Below are 18505 nucleotides of genomic sequence, written 5' to 3' on the forward strand. Positions count from 1 at the left end.
TAAATCCGATAATCGGTCGATCCCTATTTACGATCATTATCCATTTGTAGAAGCCATTCTCCTTTCAACCTTTTTACAGTTGGTGTTTTGTTTGCTTCCAAAATTTGCTGGAATTTAATTTAATTCATTCTTCCCTCTACCCATGAAATGTTCCTCGTGCCATTGGCTGCAACATAACGCCAAAGCATGATTGATCCTCTCCCATGCTTAATGGTTGGAGAGGAGTTCTTTTCATGAAACTCTGTGCTCTTTTTTCTCCGAACATAACTTTGCTCATCATGGCCAAAGAGTTCTATTTTAACCTCATCGATACACTGGACTTTTTTCCAAAATGGCTTGTTTATATGTTCTTTTGAAAACATCTGATGCTGAATTTTGTGGTGAGGACACAGGAGAGATTTTCTTCTGATGACTCTTCCATGCAGGCCATATTTGTACAGGTGTCACTGAACAGTAGAACAATGTACCATAACTCCAGAGCCTGCTAAATCTTCCTGAAGGCATTTTGCAAGGTCAAGTGGGGGTTCTCATGTGTTATTCTAGAAATTCTGTAAGTAGCTGTCTCTGACATTTTTATTGGTCTTCCAGAACGTCTCTTGACCTCCACTGTTCCTGTTCGAACTGAGGAAATGGTAACCTGAAAACCCTAATGGGCTATTTAAGGTCTGAGATCTTGGTCAAAATTATCTTGTCATTCAAATCTCCATGGTTTACCATACTTTTGCAAAGTACTCCTTTCCTTTTCACACTCTAAAATTTTACAAAACTAAAATAATACACTGATATTGATTAAAATGTTGAAAAGTGTGTTTCATTGCTAACTTTATGCCTTTTGGAGATCATTTCACAGTAACGGCAATTTTGACAAAGGGTGCCCAAGCATTTCACTGTAGATGAAATAGTAAGAAATTAGAGATGTTGTAACACAGTAATGTAATAAAGTAGCACTTCATTATTAGGACAGGAAATATAAATTCCAGCTAACTCCTACCTAAATAGTATAAGCGTAAAGGTTTCACTTCAAACACATACACAATAGAATCCATAAACAAGAGTGACCATGATTTCATGTTCGGGAAGATTGCTATAAGTAAAGCAGAATGATTTGGGAAGAACATCACTGGGTTCATAATTGATCCATATGTCAAAAGTAAAAGATATTTTTGTGTATCACTATCTCACTTTGAATCCTTAAGCAGCTGGATGTGTTTCAAAGGTATAAGAGGTAAAATACACAGTGTGCAGATATGCCAAAATCCTTAAGGGCAAATGGGACATTGCAAAAGGAAGACTGTGTCATCTCCTGGAAAAGAACCTTAAAGTAAGCAGAAATTACTGTATATCTTAAGATCTTTCATTACTTTGTATGCTTACTAAATGTTGCTGAAGATACATTTTGTTACCAGATTTGCTAAAATTGATCCATCAAATGCAGTTAAAGGGGTTTTCTAAGATCTTTGTGGATACTGAAAATTCCTTAACTTTTTAGGACATCAGAAACATAACACAGGTTATGATCCACACTGATTTTTTTTTGTCTCAGCTTTTTAACTGAGGTACTGATGTTGGGAAATTGTGTTGTAGTGAATAAGAGGCAGCAAAAAACTGTGGGACATATAAAGTATATAAATACTATCTTCTTTTCCAGCTCAGAAGGGGATCAGTATGTAGATACAGGTGAAGGACATCAGAACTACTGTATAGGTATCAACACAGTGTAGGAAGTGTGTCAGACTAGCATAACTCTGAGGCCTCTTACACACAAACGTATTTTCTTTCTGTTTACGTTCCGTTTTAGCGATTTCCATTTGCGGTCCGTATGTGGAACCATTAATTTCAATCGTTCCGCAAAAAAAAAAAGAAGGAATGTACTCTGTGTGCATTCCGTTTCCGTATATCCGTTCCATTAAAAGATCTTGTCCTATTATTGTCTGCATAACAGAAAGGGATAGTGCTGTTCTTTTCGGGGCCAGCTGTTCAGTTCCGCAAAATACGGAATGCACACGGACGTCATCCTTATTTTTTGCGGACCGCAAAATACATACGGTCGTGTGCAAGAGGCCTGAAGGCACAGCGACATCAGTCACCATGAGTCTCTGACTAATGGCAGGGTCCTTCTAGATAAAGGATGTTCGATCTTAAAGGGAATCTGTCACCAGTGACCAATGGTTCACCTGATTAACATGCTCCATTTCTGAGTTATGATACTTTATGGCACCATGCTAATTAGGCCTTTGGTGAAATGAGGGTGTCACAATTGCTCTTGTTGCACCCAAGCTCCACTCTTTCCTGTGGCCAGGCCCTCCCTGGCTGCTTTTTTTTGACAGGGCCAGGCAGTGGCAAAGCAGCTAGGGAGGGGCTGAACAGAAAGGAGTGGAGCTTGGGTGCAACAAAAGCAAGTGGAATACTTTCATTGCACCTAATTGCATGCCAAATTTGTATATTAGTAAAATGTATCATAACTCAGGAATGGAGCCTCAGACCAACAAACTAAAAACAGCATTTTAATCAGGTGAACCACAGCTATGTGTCTATGAAAACAAACAGTTTGATAGGGAGGTCGTTGGTGATCCCCTTTAATAAGCTATTGCAATGTGACTATGGCTTTAAAATGCATAAAGTTCCATGTAGATAGAGCCCCATACTGCATTTCCGGGGCTCACAACAAGTGAAGAAGTGGAAATAAATGCAAAGTCATACACTTTGCCATCACTTTGAATGTCATAGAGGTCAAAGTCAATAAATACATTACAGAAACAAATCTTGAAATTCTACAAAGTTACATAGCCCTATAATCTTATAGTGTTGATTAAAAAAAGTCATCTTGAGTATAAAAATCTATTGTTTGAGAAAAACATTACCATTCTACACTTTGCATTCTGTAGTCTGCCTGCTCTTTTGACTTATTCTGTAATCGGCTCTGCCTCTCGTTTCAAATAAGCATCTAAGTTCCATTCCAGAAATAATTGTTTCAAGAATTTCCTTCAGCTGCGGGCAAAGTCCTGGAAGCCTAATTTACATTTTAGGAGCTTTTACATGGCCTGATATACATGTAATCATTAGGAACAAACTAAAGAAGGCTGATAACTGTCTGCGAGTTGCATCAATCATCTCCTCTGTATGTGGATGAACGATCGCAACAGTGATTGCTTGTGCCCATACAAATTCATTACTTGCCAGCAGCAGCAGATTCCTGCTTAAACAGGGTGCTGTGTGCTAACAAACAATGATTTATGTAGAGATGCAATCACCTGATAAACCAGCTCCAATCTTTTGTCCATGTAAAAGGGCATTTAAAGACTATTTATCAAGTAGTCCACACCTTAAATAAGTTATCCAGTAAAATATCAAGATAGGTCATCAATGTCAGATCGGCGGAGGTCTGACACCTGAGCTGTTGGAAGAGGGTGGTGCTCCATGATCGTCGCTGCCTCTTCCCAGGTTATGTGATGTCACCGTACATTGGTCACATGGCCAAGTTACAGCTCAGCCCCAAGCACAGCCGCTATACTATGTACGTTGCTGTACTTTGAAAGCTGCCGCAGCCAGCCACGCTGACTAGGGTTCCAGCGAGGGTGGCAGCTCCCTGAAACAGCTGATCATGGGGGTGCTGGGACTGGGACCACTGTCAATGTGATAATGAAGACCAATCCTGAGGAGAGGTAATCCTTATCTTTACCTGGATAAACCCTTTAAGTCATAAATAATAGGTCTGATTTATCATAGACCGATGATGTACGCCAGTCTATGATAACCCTGTGTGCTGCCGTACAGCTTGTCATAAATTGGGCACAGCCTTCGGTCCGTGTGCCTGATCTGAAATCTAGGTCCCTGGCTGGCATATATTTCTGTCTTCTTCTATGCCTTTTAAAACTGTCAAAAAAGAAGATAAATGTGGTGGGGTCGTTGACCCTGACCCAGACTTTTTGGGAAAGTGGCAAAGGCGGCGGAGAAATGCCACTTGCACCATAATTTGATTTGCAACTTTTTCACACCAGAGAAATGGCGTAAAATAATGATAAATCAGGCCCAGTGAATGGGAACATATATGGAGAACTTTTTTTCAAAATCACCAAGAAAACATACAGGTACTTCTCAAAAAATTAGCATATTGTGATAAAGTTCATTATTTTCTGTAATGTACTGATAAACATTAGACTTTCATATATTTTAGATTCATTACACACCAACTGAAGTAGTTCAAGCCTTTTATTGTTTTAATATTGATGATTTTGGCATACAGCTCATGAAAACCCAAATTTCCTATCTCAAAAAATTAGCATATTTCACCCGACCAATAAAAGAAAAGTGTTTTTAATACAAGAAAAAACAAACTTCAAATAATTATGTTCAGTTCTGCACTCAATACTTGGTCGGGAATCCTTTTGCAGAAATGACTGCTTCAATGCGGCGTGGCATGGAGGCAATCAGCCTGTGGCACTGCTGAGGTGTTATGGAGGCCCAGGATGCTTCGATAGCGGCCTTAAGCTCATCCAGAGTGTTGGGTCTTGCATCTCTCAACTTTCTCTTCCCAATATCCCACAGATTCTCTATGGGGTTCAGGTCAGGAGAGTTGGCAGGCCAATTGAGCACAGTAATACCATGGTCAGTAAACCATTTACCAGTGGTTTTGGCACTGTGAGCAGGTGCCAGGTCGTGCTGAAAAATGAAATCTTAATCTCCATAAAGCTTTTCAGCAGATGGAAGCATGAAGTGCTCCAAAATCTCCTGATAGCTAGCTGCATTGACCCTGCCCTTGATAAAACACAGTGGACCAACACCAGCAGCTGACATGGCACCCCAGACCATTACTGACTGTGGGTACTTGACACTGGACTTCAGGCATTTTGGCATTTCCCTCTCCCTAGTCTTCCTCCAGACTCTGGCACCTTGATTTCCGAATGACATGCAACAGTCCAGTGCTGCTTCTCTGTAGCCCAGGTCAGGCGCTTCTGCCGCTGTTTCTGGTTCAAAAGTGGCTTGACCTGGGGAATGCGGCACTTGTAGCCCATTTCCTGCACACGCCTGTACACGGTGGCTCTGGATGTTTCTACTCCAGACTCAGTCCACTGCTTCCGCAGGTCCCCCAAGGTCTGGAATCTTCCTTCTCCACAATCTTCCTCAGGGTCCGGTCACCTCTTCTCGTTGTGCAGCGTTTTCTGCCACACTTTTTCCTTCCCACAGACTTCCCACTGAGGTGCCTTGATACAGCACTCTGGGAACAGCCTATTCGTTCAGAAATTTATTTCTGTGTCTTACCCTCTTGCTTGCGGGTGTCAATGATGGCCTTCTGGACAGCAGTCAGGTCGGCAGTCTTACCCATGATTGCGGTTTTGAGTAATGAACCAGGCTGGGAGTTTTTAAAAGCCTCAGGAATCTTTTGCAGGTGTTTAGAGTTAATTAGTTGATTCAGATGATTAGGTTAATAGCTCGTTTAGAGAACCTTTTCATGATATGCTAATTTTTTGAGATAGGAATTTGGGGTTTTCATGAGCTGTATGCCAAAATCATCAATATTAAAACAATAAAAGGCTTGAACTACTTCAGTTGGTGTGTAATGAATCTAAAATATATGAAAGTCTAATGTTTATCAGTACATTACAGAAAATAATGAACTTTATCACAATATGCTAATTTTTTGAGAAGGACCTGTATGTGTATTTCACCATGAAAGCCACAAAAATGGCATATACTTCTGTGACTGCCTCTTATATGTTTTCTCCACTCCTGAAACGGGTATATATATATATATATATATATATATATATATATACACAGGGAGTGCAGAATTATTAGGCAAGTTGTATTTTTGAGGATTAATTTCATTATTGAACAACAACCATGTTCCCAATGAACCCAAAAAACTCATTAATATCAAAGCTGAATATTTTTGGAAGTAGTTTTTAGTTTGTTTTTAGTTTTAGCTATTTTAGGGGGATATCTGTGTGTGCAGGTGACTATTACTGTGCATAATTATTAGGCAACTTAACAAAAAACAAATATATACCCATTTCAATTATTTATTTTTACCAGTGAAACCAATATAACATCTCAACATTCACAAATATACATTTCTGACATTCAAAAACAAAACAAAAACAAATCAGTGACCAATATAGCCACCTTTCTTTGCAAGGACACTCAAAAGCCTGCCATCCATGGATTCTGTCAGTGTTTTGATCTGTTCACCATCAACATTGCGTGCAGCAGCAACCACAGCCTCCCAGACACTGTTCAGAGAGGTGTACTGTTTTCCCTCCTTGTAAATCTCACATTTGATGATGGACCACAGGTTCTCAATGGGGTTCAGATCAGGTGAACAAGGAGGCCATGTCATTAGATTTTCTTCTTTTATACCCTTTCTTGCCAGCCACGCTGTGGAGTACTTGGACGCATGTGATGGAGCATTGTCCTGCATGAAAATCATGTTTTTCTTGAAGGATGCAGACTTCTTCCTGTACCACTGCTTGAAGAAGGTGTCTTCCAGAAACTGGCAGTAGGACTGGGAGTTGAGCTTGACTCCATCCTCAACCCGAAAAGGCCCCACAAGCTCATCTTTGATGATACCAGCCCAAACCAGTACTCCACCTCCACCTTGCTGGCGTCTGAGTCGGACTGGAGCTCTCTGCCCTTTACCAATCCAGCCATCTGGCCCATCAAGACTCACTCTCATTTCAACAGTCCATAAAACCTTAGAAAAATCAGTCTTGAGATATTTCTTGGCCCAGTCTTGACGTTTCAGCTTGTGTGTCTTGTTCAGAGGTGGTCGTCTTTCAGCCTTTCTTACCTTGGCCATGTCTCTGAGTATTGCACACCTTGTGCTTTTGGGCACTCCAGTGATGTTGCAGCTCTGAAATATGGCCAAACTGGTGGCAAGTGGCATCTTGGCAGCTGCACGCTTGATTTTTCTCAGTTCATGGGCAGTTATTTTGCGCCTTGGTTTTTCCACACGCTTCTTGCGACCCTGTTGACTATTTTGAATGAAACGCTTGATTGTTCGATGATCACGCTTCAGAAGCTTTGCAATTTTAAGAGTGCTGCATCCCTCTGCAAGATATCTCACTATTTTTGACTTTTCTGAGCCTGTCAAGTCCTTCTTTTGACCCATTTTGCCAAAGGAAAGGAAGTTGCCTAATAATTATGCACACCTGATATAGGGTGTTGATGTCATTAGACCACACCCCTTCTCATTACAGAGATGCACATCACCTAATATGCTTAATTGGTAGTAGGCTTTCGAGCCTATACAGCTTGGAGTAAGACAACATGCATAAAGAGGATGATGTGGTCAAAATACTCATTTGCCTAATAATTCTGCACGTAGTGTATATATATATATATATATACCGTATTTTTCACCCTATAGGACGCAACGGCCCATGAGACGCACCTAGGTTTTTGGGGAGGAAAATAAGAAAATAATTTTTTTTTACCAAAAGGTGTGCTGTGTGTTTGGTGGGTTTGGAACTAATGGTTGTGTGTGGATGGCACTATTACTGGGGATCTGTGGATGACTGACACTGTTATGGTGGGGGATCTGTGGATGACGGACACTGTTATGGGGGAGATCTGTGGATGACAGACACTGTTATGGGGGAGATCTGTGGATGACGGACACTGTTATGGGGGAGATCTGTGGATGACGGACACTGTTATGGGGGGGGATCTGTGGATGACGGACACTGTTATGGGGGGATCTGTGGATGACGGACACTGTTATGGGGGGGATCTGTGGATGACGGACACTGTTATGGGGGGATCTGTGCATGACGGACACTGTTATGGGGGGATCTGTGGATGACGGTCACTGTTATGGGGGGGGATCTGTGGCTTGCACTGTTACAGGGGGATCTGTGGCTTGCACTGTTACAGGGGGGGGGGTCTGTGGCTGGCACTGTTACAGGGGGGGATCTGTGGCTGTCACTGTTACAGGGGGGGGGATCTGTGGCGGGCACTGTTGTATATGTGCCATTCACAGACCCCCAGCCCATAACAGTGCCATCCACAGACCCCCCAGCCCATAACTGTGCCATCCACAGATCGCCGCCGCACCCCCCCTGCCGCCGCCGTCGCCGCCACCTTACAAATATAAGATGTGATATTCAATTAATAATTATCAAACATGCCCCCTCACTGTCTCCTATTACTACCTTACATCCTAATCGCTGCTGTTTTCAGGCAGGCCGGTCGGGCGGCCGGCGCGTCTCACTGACGTCACTTGCCTGCGCCGCCTGCTTCATTCATAAAGTAGACGGCGCAGGCACGTGACAAGAGTTACGCTGCCGCCCGCCTGGCCTGCATGAATTCAACAGCAGCGATTAGGATGTAAGGTAGTAATAGGAGTGAGGGGGCATGTTTGATAATTATTAATTGAATATGACATCGTATATTAGTATACCAGAGCGGCGGGGCGGTGCTATACTACACTGACTGCACCGCCCCGCCGCTATTGCCAGCCCCCAGACCCTCCTCCCAGTCCCTCCCCGAGTCCCCGCTCGCTCCTACATCGCTGCCAGTGATGTAAAACTGCAAGCATTCGCCCCATAAGATGCAGGGGCATTTCTCTCCCATTTTGGGGGAAGAAAAAGTGCGTCTTATGGGGCGAAAAATACGGTATATATATAAATAACAAAAAAATGAGGCAGCACTCCAAACGTCAGGTGAAAGAGATAGTGGATCCTTTATTCCCCTCTGCAACGTTTCAACCGCTCAATGCGGTCTTTATCAAGGTTTTTGGTGTTTATATATATATATACACACACACACTATATTGATATCCACGACTAGCGCCTTCTACTTTGTGGTACAGGGTTTTTGGGGGATTATAATATTGATAGTCCTTAAAAAAAAAAAGAGTCAGACCCCCATCAATCTGATATTGATGACCAAGCCCTATACTATGTATAGGAAATCAATATTGCAATCCCAGATAATCACTTTCACACAAGAATTAATAAAATGCACATATACAGACGTGGACAAAATTGTTGGTACCCTTTGGTCAATGAAAGAAAAAGTCACAATGGTCACAGAAATAACTTTAATCTGACAAAAGTAATAATAAATTAAAATTCTATAAATGTTAACCAATGAAAGTCAGACATTGTTTTTCAACCATGCTTCAACAGAATTATGTAAAAAAATAAACTCATGAAACAGGCATGGACAAAAATGATGGTACCCCTAGAAAACACAGAACATAATGTGACCAAAGGGACATGTTAATTCAAGGTGTGTCCACTAATTAGCATCACAGGTGTCTACAACCTTGTAATCAGCCATTGGGCCTATATATATGGCTCCAGGTAATCACTGTGTTGTTTGGTGATATGGTGTGTACCACACTCGACATGGACCAGAGGAAGCAAAGGAAAGAGCTGTCTCAAGAGATCAGAAAGAAAATTATAGACAAGCATGTTAAAGGTAAAGGCTATAAGACCATCTCCAAGCAACTAGATGTTCCTGTGAGTACAGTTGCACATATTATTCATAAGTTTAAGATCCATGGGACTGTAGCCAACCTCCCTGGACGTGGCCGCAGGAGGAAAATTGATGACAAATCTAAGAGACGGATAATCCGAATGGTAACAAAAGAGCCTAGAAAGACTTCTAAAGAGATTCAAGGTGAACTTCATGCTCAAGGAACATCAGTGTCAGATCGCACCATCCGTCGTTGTTTGAGCCAAAGTGGACTACATGGGAGACGACCAAGGAGGACACCATTGTTGAAAACGAATCATAAAAAAGCAAGACTGGAATATGCCAAACTACATGTTGACAAGCCACAAAGCTTCTGGGAGAATGTCCTGTGGACAGATGAGACAAAAATCGAAGTTTTTGCCAAGGCACATCAGCTGTATGTTCACAGACGAAAAAATGAAGCATATCAAGAAAAGAACACTGTCCCTACTGTGAAACATGGAGGAGGCTCTGTTATGTTCTGGGGCTGCTTTGCTGCGTCTGGCACAGGGTGTCTTGAATCTGTGCAGGGTACAATGAAATCTCAAGACTATCAAGGAATTCTAGAGAGAAATGTACTAGCCAGTGTCAGAAAGCTTGGTCTCAGTCGCAGGTCATGGGTCTTGCAACAGGACAATGACCCAAAACACACCGCTAAAAACACCCAAGAATGGCTAAGAGGAAAAAATTGGACTATTCTAAAGTGGCCTTCTATGAGCCCTGACCTCAATCCTATTGAGCATCTTTGGAAGGAGCTGAAACATGCAGTCTGGAAAAGGCACCCTTCAAACCGGACACAACTGGAGCAGTTTGCTCATGAGGAGTGGGCCAAAATACCTGCTGAGAGGTGCAGATGTCTCATTGACAGTTACAGGAAGCGTTTGATTGCAGTGATTGCCTCAAAAGGTTGCGCAACAAAATATTAAGTTAGGGGTACCATCATTTTTGTCCATGCCTGTTTCATGAGTTTATTTTTTTACATAATTCTGTTGAAGCATGGTTGAAAAACAATGTCTGACTTTCATTGGTTAACATTTATAGAATTTTAATTTATTATTACTTTTGTCAGATTAAAGTTATTTCTGTGACCATTGTGACTTTTTGTTTCATTGACCAAAGGGTACCAACAATTTTGTCCACGTCTGTAAATGCACAAAACTTAGAAGAGTATGTATATGAACTTTTTACTCTAGAAAACACGGTTCCCCAGAGCTGCCTATAAGCATATGGCTACTGTTCCTAAATGCAGCCCTGTGAACCCACCAAAGTAACTCTGAATTTCAGGTAGAGCATATGGATTTATAGTCTTAATCTCTCCATCTGCATCTCAAAAGAAAGCTAGTAAAACAACTCTGTTTAAGCCATTAATGACTTGGTTCTTTCCTTTCCCTTATAAAGTGTTCAATTGGCCGCAGTAATTATTAGCATAAACAGATGAAAAGGAACAAAATGGTCCTAGGTGGAATCAGGCTACACAAAGTCTGAGGTCTTGAAAGCACAGACAGTGCTGTAGTGCATCATTAAAAGACATTAGTCGAAAATTGTCTGAAGCAAAGTATTATTATTTACTCCCGGAATGAAAAGTCAGAAGAAAAGTATCGGCTTCTAATAGCATGTTGCCAATCATGACCTGGAGTTGCCAAGTCACTTTGACCAGAAAGTGCACTACTTTCACTACATGTTAAATATTTCTTACAAATGCATTCCAGTCAAAGCAACTAAGGATAATAAAGCGACTTGTCCCCTGTCACCCAAGGAACTCTGCAGATATTAGTGAGGAACTGTGCATTGCAATAGATCAGTGGGAGTTCATCTACAATCACCCTGTACATGAGCTTCGGAAACCTAATGAGTCTCCTCTAATAGTACGTGAAGAGGGACCATGAGATGTTCAAAGCTATGTCAGAGCAGCTGACATGAAACGCATCTCCTTAGAACAAAGGTCCCAGGGTCTTTTCTACCTTGTGATTTGCGCAATTTGCTTTCAGATCACCCATTTTGTATTATGAATATTTTGCTCTTAGATGTTGAAGAGATTCATTAAAGAAGTCATTTTAAATATGAATGAGGTTCTCATAATGTTACTGGAAGGAAGAAATTAGGATTACCTAGTTCACTAAACAGTAATATTCAGTAAGAAGTAGAAACCTGTAACTTATCATTTACATTTTTATGCCAATAGACTGAGTGTTCCTGAGACTTAAAGAAGAATAACATTGAAACAACACTGAATTATGTTCAACGTTTAAATGGCGCAGCATGCATGCATGTGTATCCACCACTCCGACTTTATGGCACTGCCAGAGCTAGGCCAGCACTTGTACCAGCTAGCTCCAGTTGCCCCATATTGTTACATGGTGCATCAGACACACATGCATGTCTGTGGCTCCCTTCAAACAGGGAACTCGGGTCCCCATTCTACTGACCGGCAGGGGGTCCAGCAGTCAGAACCCTGCTGAGCAGACATTTATCCCCAATCATGTGGATAGAGGATAACTTATTGTCATGGGACAACCCTTTTAAGACAACACAGTCATGTAGTTTCATGTCAATTATCAAAGAATCATGGATTAAGCCGGCCTTATACAATTCAATTATACCATTCAGTGAGGAGATGAGACAATATAATGATTTTGTTCTATGTCCCCAAATGCTGAAACGTGTGTGTACATATTTAGTCTAATAAGGTCCATTGGGAAATGTCTAGTAATATCTAATGATCATCCTCTTGATTTTGAATGCGTTTATATATCAGAGAGGGTAACTTTTGTGCCAAACACACTGAAATAGAGGGTTAACGGAAATATCAGATACAGCCTATGGACAAGAGTGGTGCTGTTTCTAGAAAGCAGTAAAAATTTTAGAATCTCATAACCCCTCATATATCCTCTCTACAAGAGTTTGGAATATTCTACCAAATGCATTAATACTACCAATGCCTTGGGTCCTAACAAACCTATACAAAGACAACTGAGTCTCAATTAGCTCAAAAAGTAACAATAATCTTTATTAATTACGTATACACAACATGATAACAATCGAGATCAAATACACCAAAGTAAAATTGCGGTATTCGCCTGGGGGATAATGTAACACTACAGTCAATACAGAGGGGAGTCAAGAAATATACATTACTTAGCTACCCAGAAATAGTAAGCAGACATTGATCTAGGGCTGTAGCTATCGATTATTTTGATAATCAAGTATTCTACCAATTAATCCAATGATTAATCGAGTACTCTAATAGGAAAAAGCTAATTAAAAGAACGTTTTCTATAAAAACTCATCAGCTCCCTTGCCATCAGTCTCCCTCCACCGTGCCATCAGTTCCCCCTCCAATGCAATTAGTTCCTCCAACAGTACCACCAGCTGCCCCCAGTGCCATCCCCCCGTGAGTTCCATCAGCTGCCCCCCAGTGCCATCAGTTCTCCCTTCAATGCCACCAGCTCCTTCCCCATGTCATCAGTTGCTCCCCCTCCCAGTGCCATCAGCTCCTCCCCCAATGCCATCAGCTCCCCCAATGCAATGAACTCCTCCCAGTGACACCAACTGCACCCACTGCCATCAGTTCCCCCACGCCACCTCCTAGCCATCAGTGCCCAGCCGCAGCGCCAGTGAACTAAAATACTTACCTTTCCTGTAGGGGCACTGCCAACACTCCAGAGCTCTTCCATCCTCTTCTTCACGCGCTGCACTGGGACCTGACGTCACACAGCATCATGTCAGTGCGTGCTTACGTGCACTTACGTGTCCTGACGATGTGTGTACATCAAGATCCAGTGCAGCGCTGTGCGGGCGACCACGGAGCATCACTCACACTCTGTGGTTACATGACACAAACGAATTATCGTTGCAAAAAATTTGCATTGAAGATTTTTTTGTGCTCAGTTAATCGATTCATTCGAGTAATTGTTATAGTTATTAAGAAAGTATAAGTTCTTGTGTCTATTGTGTATATTAATCTGGTGCCTCACACAAAAAGTTAACTTTTTGTTTTCTTTGTGTAGGTTTGTTCGTTCAGTATTGAGTTGGCTCCTTTTTGAGTTGATTAGATGCTGCCCACTATATTATTTGGGCTTTTGTTCGTTTTTGTGCTATGTAACCTGCATTTATTAATTGCCTTGGGTCCTAAGCAGACCTGAAAAAAACAGAGCCACACTTCAAATAATTCATTTTAAAATGTACAATTACCATTTTGCGCTAAATTGTTCACTTAAAGGGTTTGTGCAAGAATGGGGGTAGGGTTGGCAACCCTCCTCACCATTCTACCGGATCTGCAAAGGGAAGATTACTTACCTGCTTCCTTCTCCTCCAGGCCTGTGATGCTCTGCTGGGCTCCATTAATGTCAACATCTGGTTTGACATTGCTGCAGCCAATCACTGTCTGGCAACCCTTGTGTCACATAACACACGGAGATCCAGAGACCAGAGTAGCGAGTGATTGGTTGCGACAATGTCAAACCGGATGTTGACATTGATGGAGCCCAGCGGAACATCGCAGAGCTGCAGAAGAAGCAGGGGGCCAGCTCCAGGAAGCAGGTAAGACATCTTAACTTTGCAGGTCCAGCAGAAAGAGGGGTCAGGGGCTTGCCAAAAACAAGTCACAACCCCTTTAAGGATGGATTTAGTCAACTGCTGTCTTTTCAGTGTTTTACTACTTATTTATGCATTTACTAGGGTTGGTCGAGCACCAAAGTGCTTGTGTGCTTGAGTAGAACACTTCCCGATGCTTGCGTGCTCTACAGAGGACCCGAGCACAATGGAAGTCAATAGAAGAACCGAGCAATGAACCAGACATACCCTGCTCTGAAGAGGGTGTCAGGACTCTAGTCCGGCTTAGGAGTCCCTGCTCTGACTCCATATAGAGTGTATTTAAATCTAATTTAGCCTTTATTTCTGAAAAAGTTTCTGGTGAGACTTTTGTACTTATACAGCAAGTATTCCTATACAGCAGAAGTCTAATATTTTTTCTTTTTTTTTTCTTTTAGTAACTTGACATGCAGCTGTATAGTGTAGTGGTTAACATTCTGGGCTGTAATGTAGAAGGTTGTGAGTTTGAAGCATGCTCGCCCAAATTTTTAAAATGCATGAAAAACCCTGAAAAAATAGCACATGCAAAGCCATCTCCATAGGCAACATTGTAATTATTTACTGGGTCCCGGGCTTCTAGCAGTGGCGTAGCTATAGGGGTCGCAGCATTGGCTGTTGCAACCGAGCCCCTAAACCAGGGGGGCCCAGAGGTACTTTTCCCTCTACTTTACTTTACTCTGGAGAGGTCTAAAGGTCTGACTGGGGGTCTGGAAAGGTCTAATGGGGGGTCTGGAGGTCTGACTGGGGGTCTGGAGAGGTCTAATGGGGGTATAGATGTCTGATTGGGGGTCTGGAGGTCTAATGGGTGTCTAGAGGTATAATGGGGGTCTTATCGGGGGTCTGATATTGGGTAGGGGTCTCACATGGAGGTCTAATGGGGGGGGGGGTGATCTAAGGTCTAAAACTGGGGTCTGACATAGAGGTCTAAAGGGGGTTTGGTCTTAGATGGGGGGTCTCATTTAGGGTTTTATATGGGGGTCTGATCTGAAAGGGGTATTTTTTGTACTGGCACACAATATAAAGGGGTGTTTTTGTACTGACGCTCTGTGTGGTACCAGTATTTTCAGGGGGACTGTTTCTGCAGGATAACATTGGGGGCACAGCGGACACAGTATTGGAGGTGGCAGGTTGGGGTGTTGAGAACTTGAGGAGGAGGATCGAAAAGTAGGAAAGTAAGATGTCTGTTTGCTAAACTCTGCAGAGACAAGGCGTGGCTAAAAGAAGTCACTATGGCGGTCTGGTCTGAGAGGAGAAAAAGAGAAAAAAGAATATCTACATCAGAGAAGAGAAGTCACTGGATGGCAGAGGTACATGTGTGGCGCTGTATTACCCTGTATGTTCTGTAGCTCTGTATGCAAAGTTTTCCAAGTATGTCTTTAAAGGGGTTGTCCACTTTTTTTTTGTATGAGCGCTGCCTTTGTATAAGTGCTGCCTTCTCTGCTCTGTTTACTTGCTCATCACTGCAAATACTTTGGCGAGCAGGTGAATAGAGCAGAGAAAGCAGCTCTCATATGAGCGCTGCCCTCTTTTCAAACAGCTGATCGGCAGGGGTGCTGGGGGACCCTGCAGATCTGATATTGATAACCTATCCTGAGGATAGGTGATAGAAACATAGAAACATAGAATGTGTCGGCAGATAAGAACCATTTGGCCCATCTAGTCTGCCCAATACAAGAAAGCTGCCTCTTTAGCGCGTGCGCGGCAGCCTACAAGCCACAGAACGTCTGCCCTCTAGCGGCGCCGGCCGTTCTACACAGGAAACCTCCACTTTCAGGGGTGTGGAATTCCTATCGCCCGAGACATGCAGTTCCGGGCGTCAGGCAAGTAGTTTGAACAGTTGTTTAGCCCTGTGCGGGCCAGTAGCAGGGACATGTCGGTTGGGCAGTAATAGGAGCGGTCATATGCTAGCCGCGAGCTGACCGCTCCTGCATCTATGTCAGCCTGCCCCTGCATCGTGCATATGAGTACCGTACATATCACTTCCTGCAGGCGGCCCCCGCTCCTCCCGGCTCCTGTATCGAAGTCTCCGCCCACCTGCCAGCACAGGAGCGCACAGTAAGTCAGCACACCGTCTCCAGAGACTGAGTAATTGCAGGCCAAGATGGGAGAAGAGGAGTGAGAGACCCCACGGCAGTAGTAAAAAGAGGACAACCCCTTTAACAGTAGGACTAGAGGGAAGGGGTTAGGTTGAGAATGGCATGGGGGGGCATTTCAATTTTTGCCTCAGGCAGCAGAAAAGCTAGGTACACAAGTGCTGAGTGAAAGGGGGGGGGGGGGGGGCAAGCTGAACTCTTGCACCAGGGCCTTGAGCCTTAAGCTACGCCTCTGGCTTCTAGAATAGATAGAGTATGCTGAAAATATTCATTACACAGCTTAAAACCAGTGTTAAAGAGCAGCATTATGAGTTCTCTCAATTACGGCTCAAAAACCACAATACTTCCCATTCTTAGATAATCACTGACCCGATCAAACATTTAATGGCCTTAAACATAATAAAGGACAGAGGTGTTTTTGAATAATGCCAGTGATGCTCTCAGGAGCCAACATCTCAGCACAAGTCGCTCTAGGACATTTAACAAAGAGGATTTTACTGTACCATGGCGATGGGGACAATCCCCGTAAACGAAGCCTGGCTGACAAAGATTTCCGAAATGACAAGTTCGCTGGCAGAGTCTTCTTCTGGGTATTCCACCTGCCACGTAATCTGCTGGGCGCCAGCCAAACCCCCACCAATGTCCATTTCGAAGTCCATCTGCAGAATTTCATAAAAGGAATTGTTGACTCTGAAAAGAAATCGAGAAAATGTCACTGCTTAGAACAAAGCTCCTACAAACATAAATAACAGCCTAACCTCGTGGTAATGAATTAGCATGGATGTTCCATCTTTACCGCAGTGATCAAAGCATAAATCATCTAATCAATGCTGCAATAGCTCTAATTTATCACAGGTGACTCACAAGCCATTTTTCCATACCTGTCTGAGAGAAGCAATCTTTCTAATTAGAGTGTACGCCACACTTTCCTATTAGGAGTCACACTACACCTTCTCTGATAGTCTTGAGTCATCAGCTCCTTTTCCTGCGAGATTGTCACTAGAAGGTGTTGTCTGCCTTGTTTAGAAATTCTGGTGTCAACACTTTCATACATGACATGGGTGTCCGCTGGACGCACAGTAAAAGTCTCCGGAAGGTATGCCAGTTTTCAGTGCATTGATATGACTAGGTTCATGTCACCGTTTTGTTTTCTGTTCTTCTGATCCGTCAGAAGCACAGAAAAAAAATAATCAAAAAAAAAAACATTTATTTCGAGCATCCGTTATGCTCATTTTGCATCAGTTTTAATTAAGCCTGTCTGAGATCCGTTATTTTAGATGGAAGAAAAAATACTTTATGGAGGACTTTTTCTCTCGTCTAAAATAATGGATCTCAGACGGAAATGGCTAAAACGGATGCAAAATTTTAAAGGATAAAATAAAGGATAATTTTTTTCCTTTCCATAAGGCTAGATGCACACGACCTCATGTGTTTTGCGGTCTGCAAAAAAAACAAATGACATCCGTTTGGCATCCGTTTTTTTTTTGTACAATGTCTATCCTTGTTCGCAAAATGGACAAGAATAGAACATGTTCGATTTTTTGGGCGTGGCTACGGAACGGAGCAACAAATGCGGACAGCACACGGAGTGCTGCCCACATCTTTTGCGGCCCCATTGAAGTTAATGGGTCCGAACCCAAGCCGAAAAAAATGTGACTCGGATGTGGAACCAAACTACGTTCATGTGCATGTAGCTTTTTTCTGACGGATCAAAAGAAAGGAAAACAAATTGGTGATGTGAACCTAGCCTAAGCCTGTTTTTGTGTTTGCGTTGTGTGCCTTGTTTGCTCGTATGCATACGTAATAAAACATTAAAAATTAAATGAAAATTTTAGCTATGACGGTATGAAACCAAAAGCCACAGTTTTTTTCTTCTGTAGGATAAAATATATCTACTCAAGGGACTCTTTATGAAACACAATCTACTGCTTTGAAGACTTTGACACTGAGGACTTCAGATATGACCCACTTTTTGAAATGTAATCAATTGATAGCTTTTCTTCTTTAGGTTACATTATATTTATTGCTAGTTAACCATTATTATCATAACTAAGGATGAGCGAATCGACTTCGGATAAAACATCTGAAGTCAATTCTCATAAAACTTCGGTCCAATACTGTACGGAGCGAGCGCTCCGTACAGTATTAGAATGTATTGGCTCCGATGAGCCAAAGTTATTACTTCACCAAGTGTTGCTTGACTTTGCGTAATAACTTCATAGATAAATTTTTACTGTAAAAAAGTGGTACCTTGGAACCGAACCCGAGTTCAGGAAATGTTTTTTTACAGTACAAGTTAATCTATGAAGTTATTAGGCAAAGTCACGTGAGACTTTGCGAAGTAATAACTTCGGCTCTTCTGA

The 18505-nt window shown here is 42.4% G+C and overlaps 1 protein-coding gene across 1 annotated transcript in view; it reads right to left on the reverse strand.

The window, feature by feature from the left end:
• TMEM132B (transmembrane protein 132B) overlaps positions 1 to 18505 on the reverse strand; it is a 634840-nt gene that overhangs the window by 212386 nt on the left and 403949 nt on the right. Inside the window, exon 4 of the mRNA XM_044275647.1 lies at positions 16646 to 16832. Coding sequence (XP_044131582.1) covers positions 16646 to 16832 — 187 coding nt within the window. The remainder of the gene's footprint in view (positions 1 to 16645; positions 16833 to 18505) is intronic.

Source organism: Bufo gargarizans, chromosome 1, assembly GCF_014858855.1.
Source record: "Bufo gargarizans isolate SCDJY-AF-19 chromosome 1, ASM1485885v1, whole genome shotgun sequence".
Classification (NCBI taxonomy): domain Eukaryota; kingdom Metazoa; phylum Chordata; class Amphibia; order Anura; family Bufonidae; genus Bufo; species Bufo gargarizans.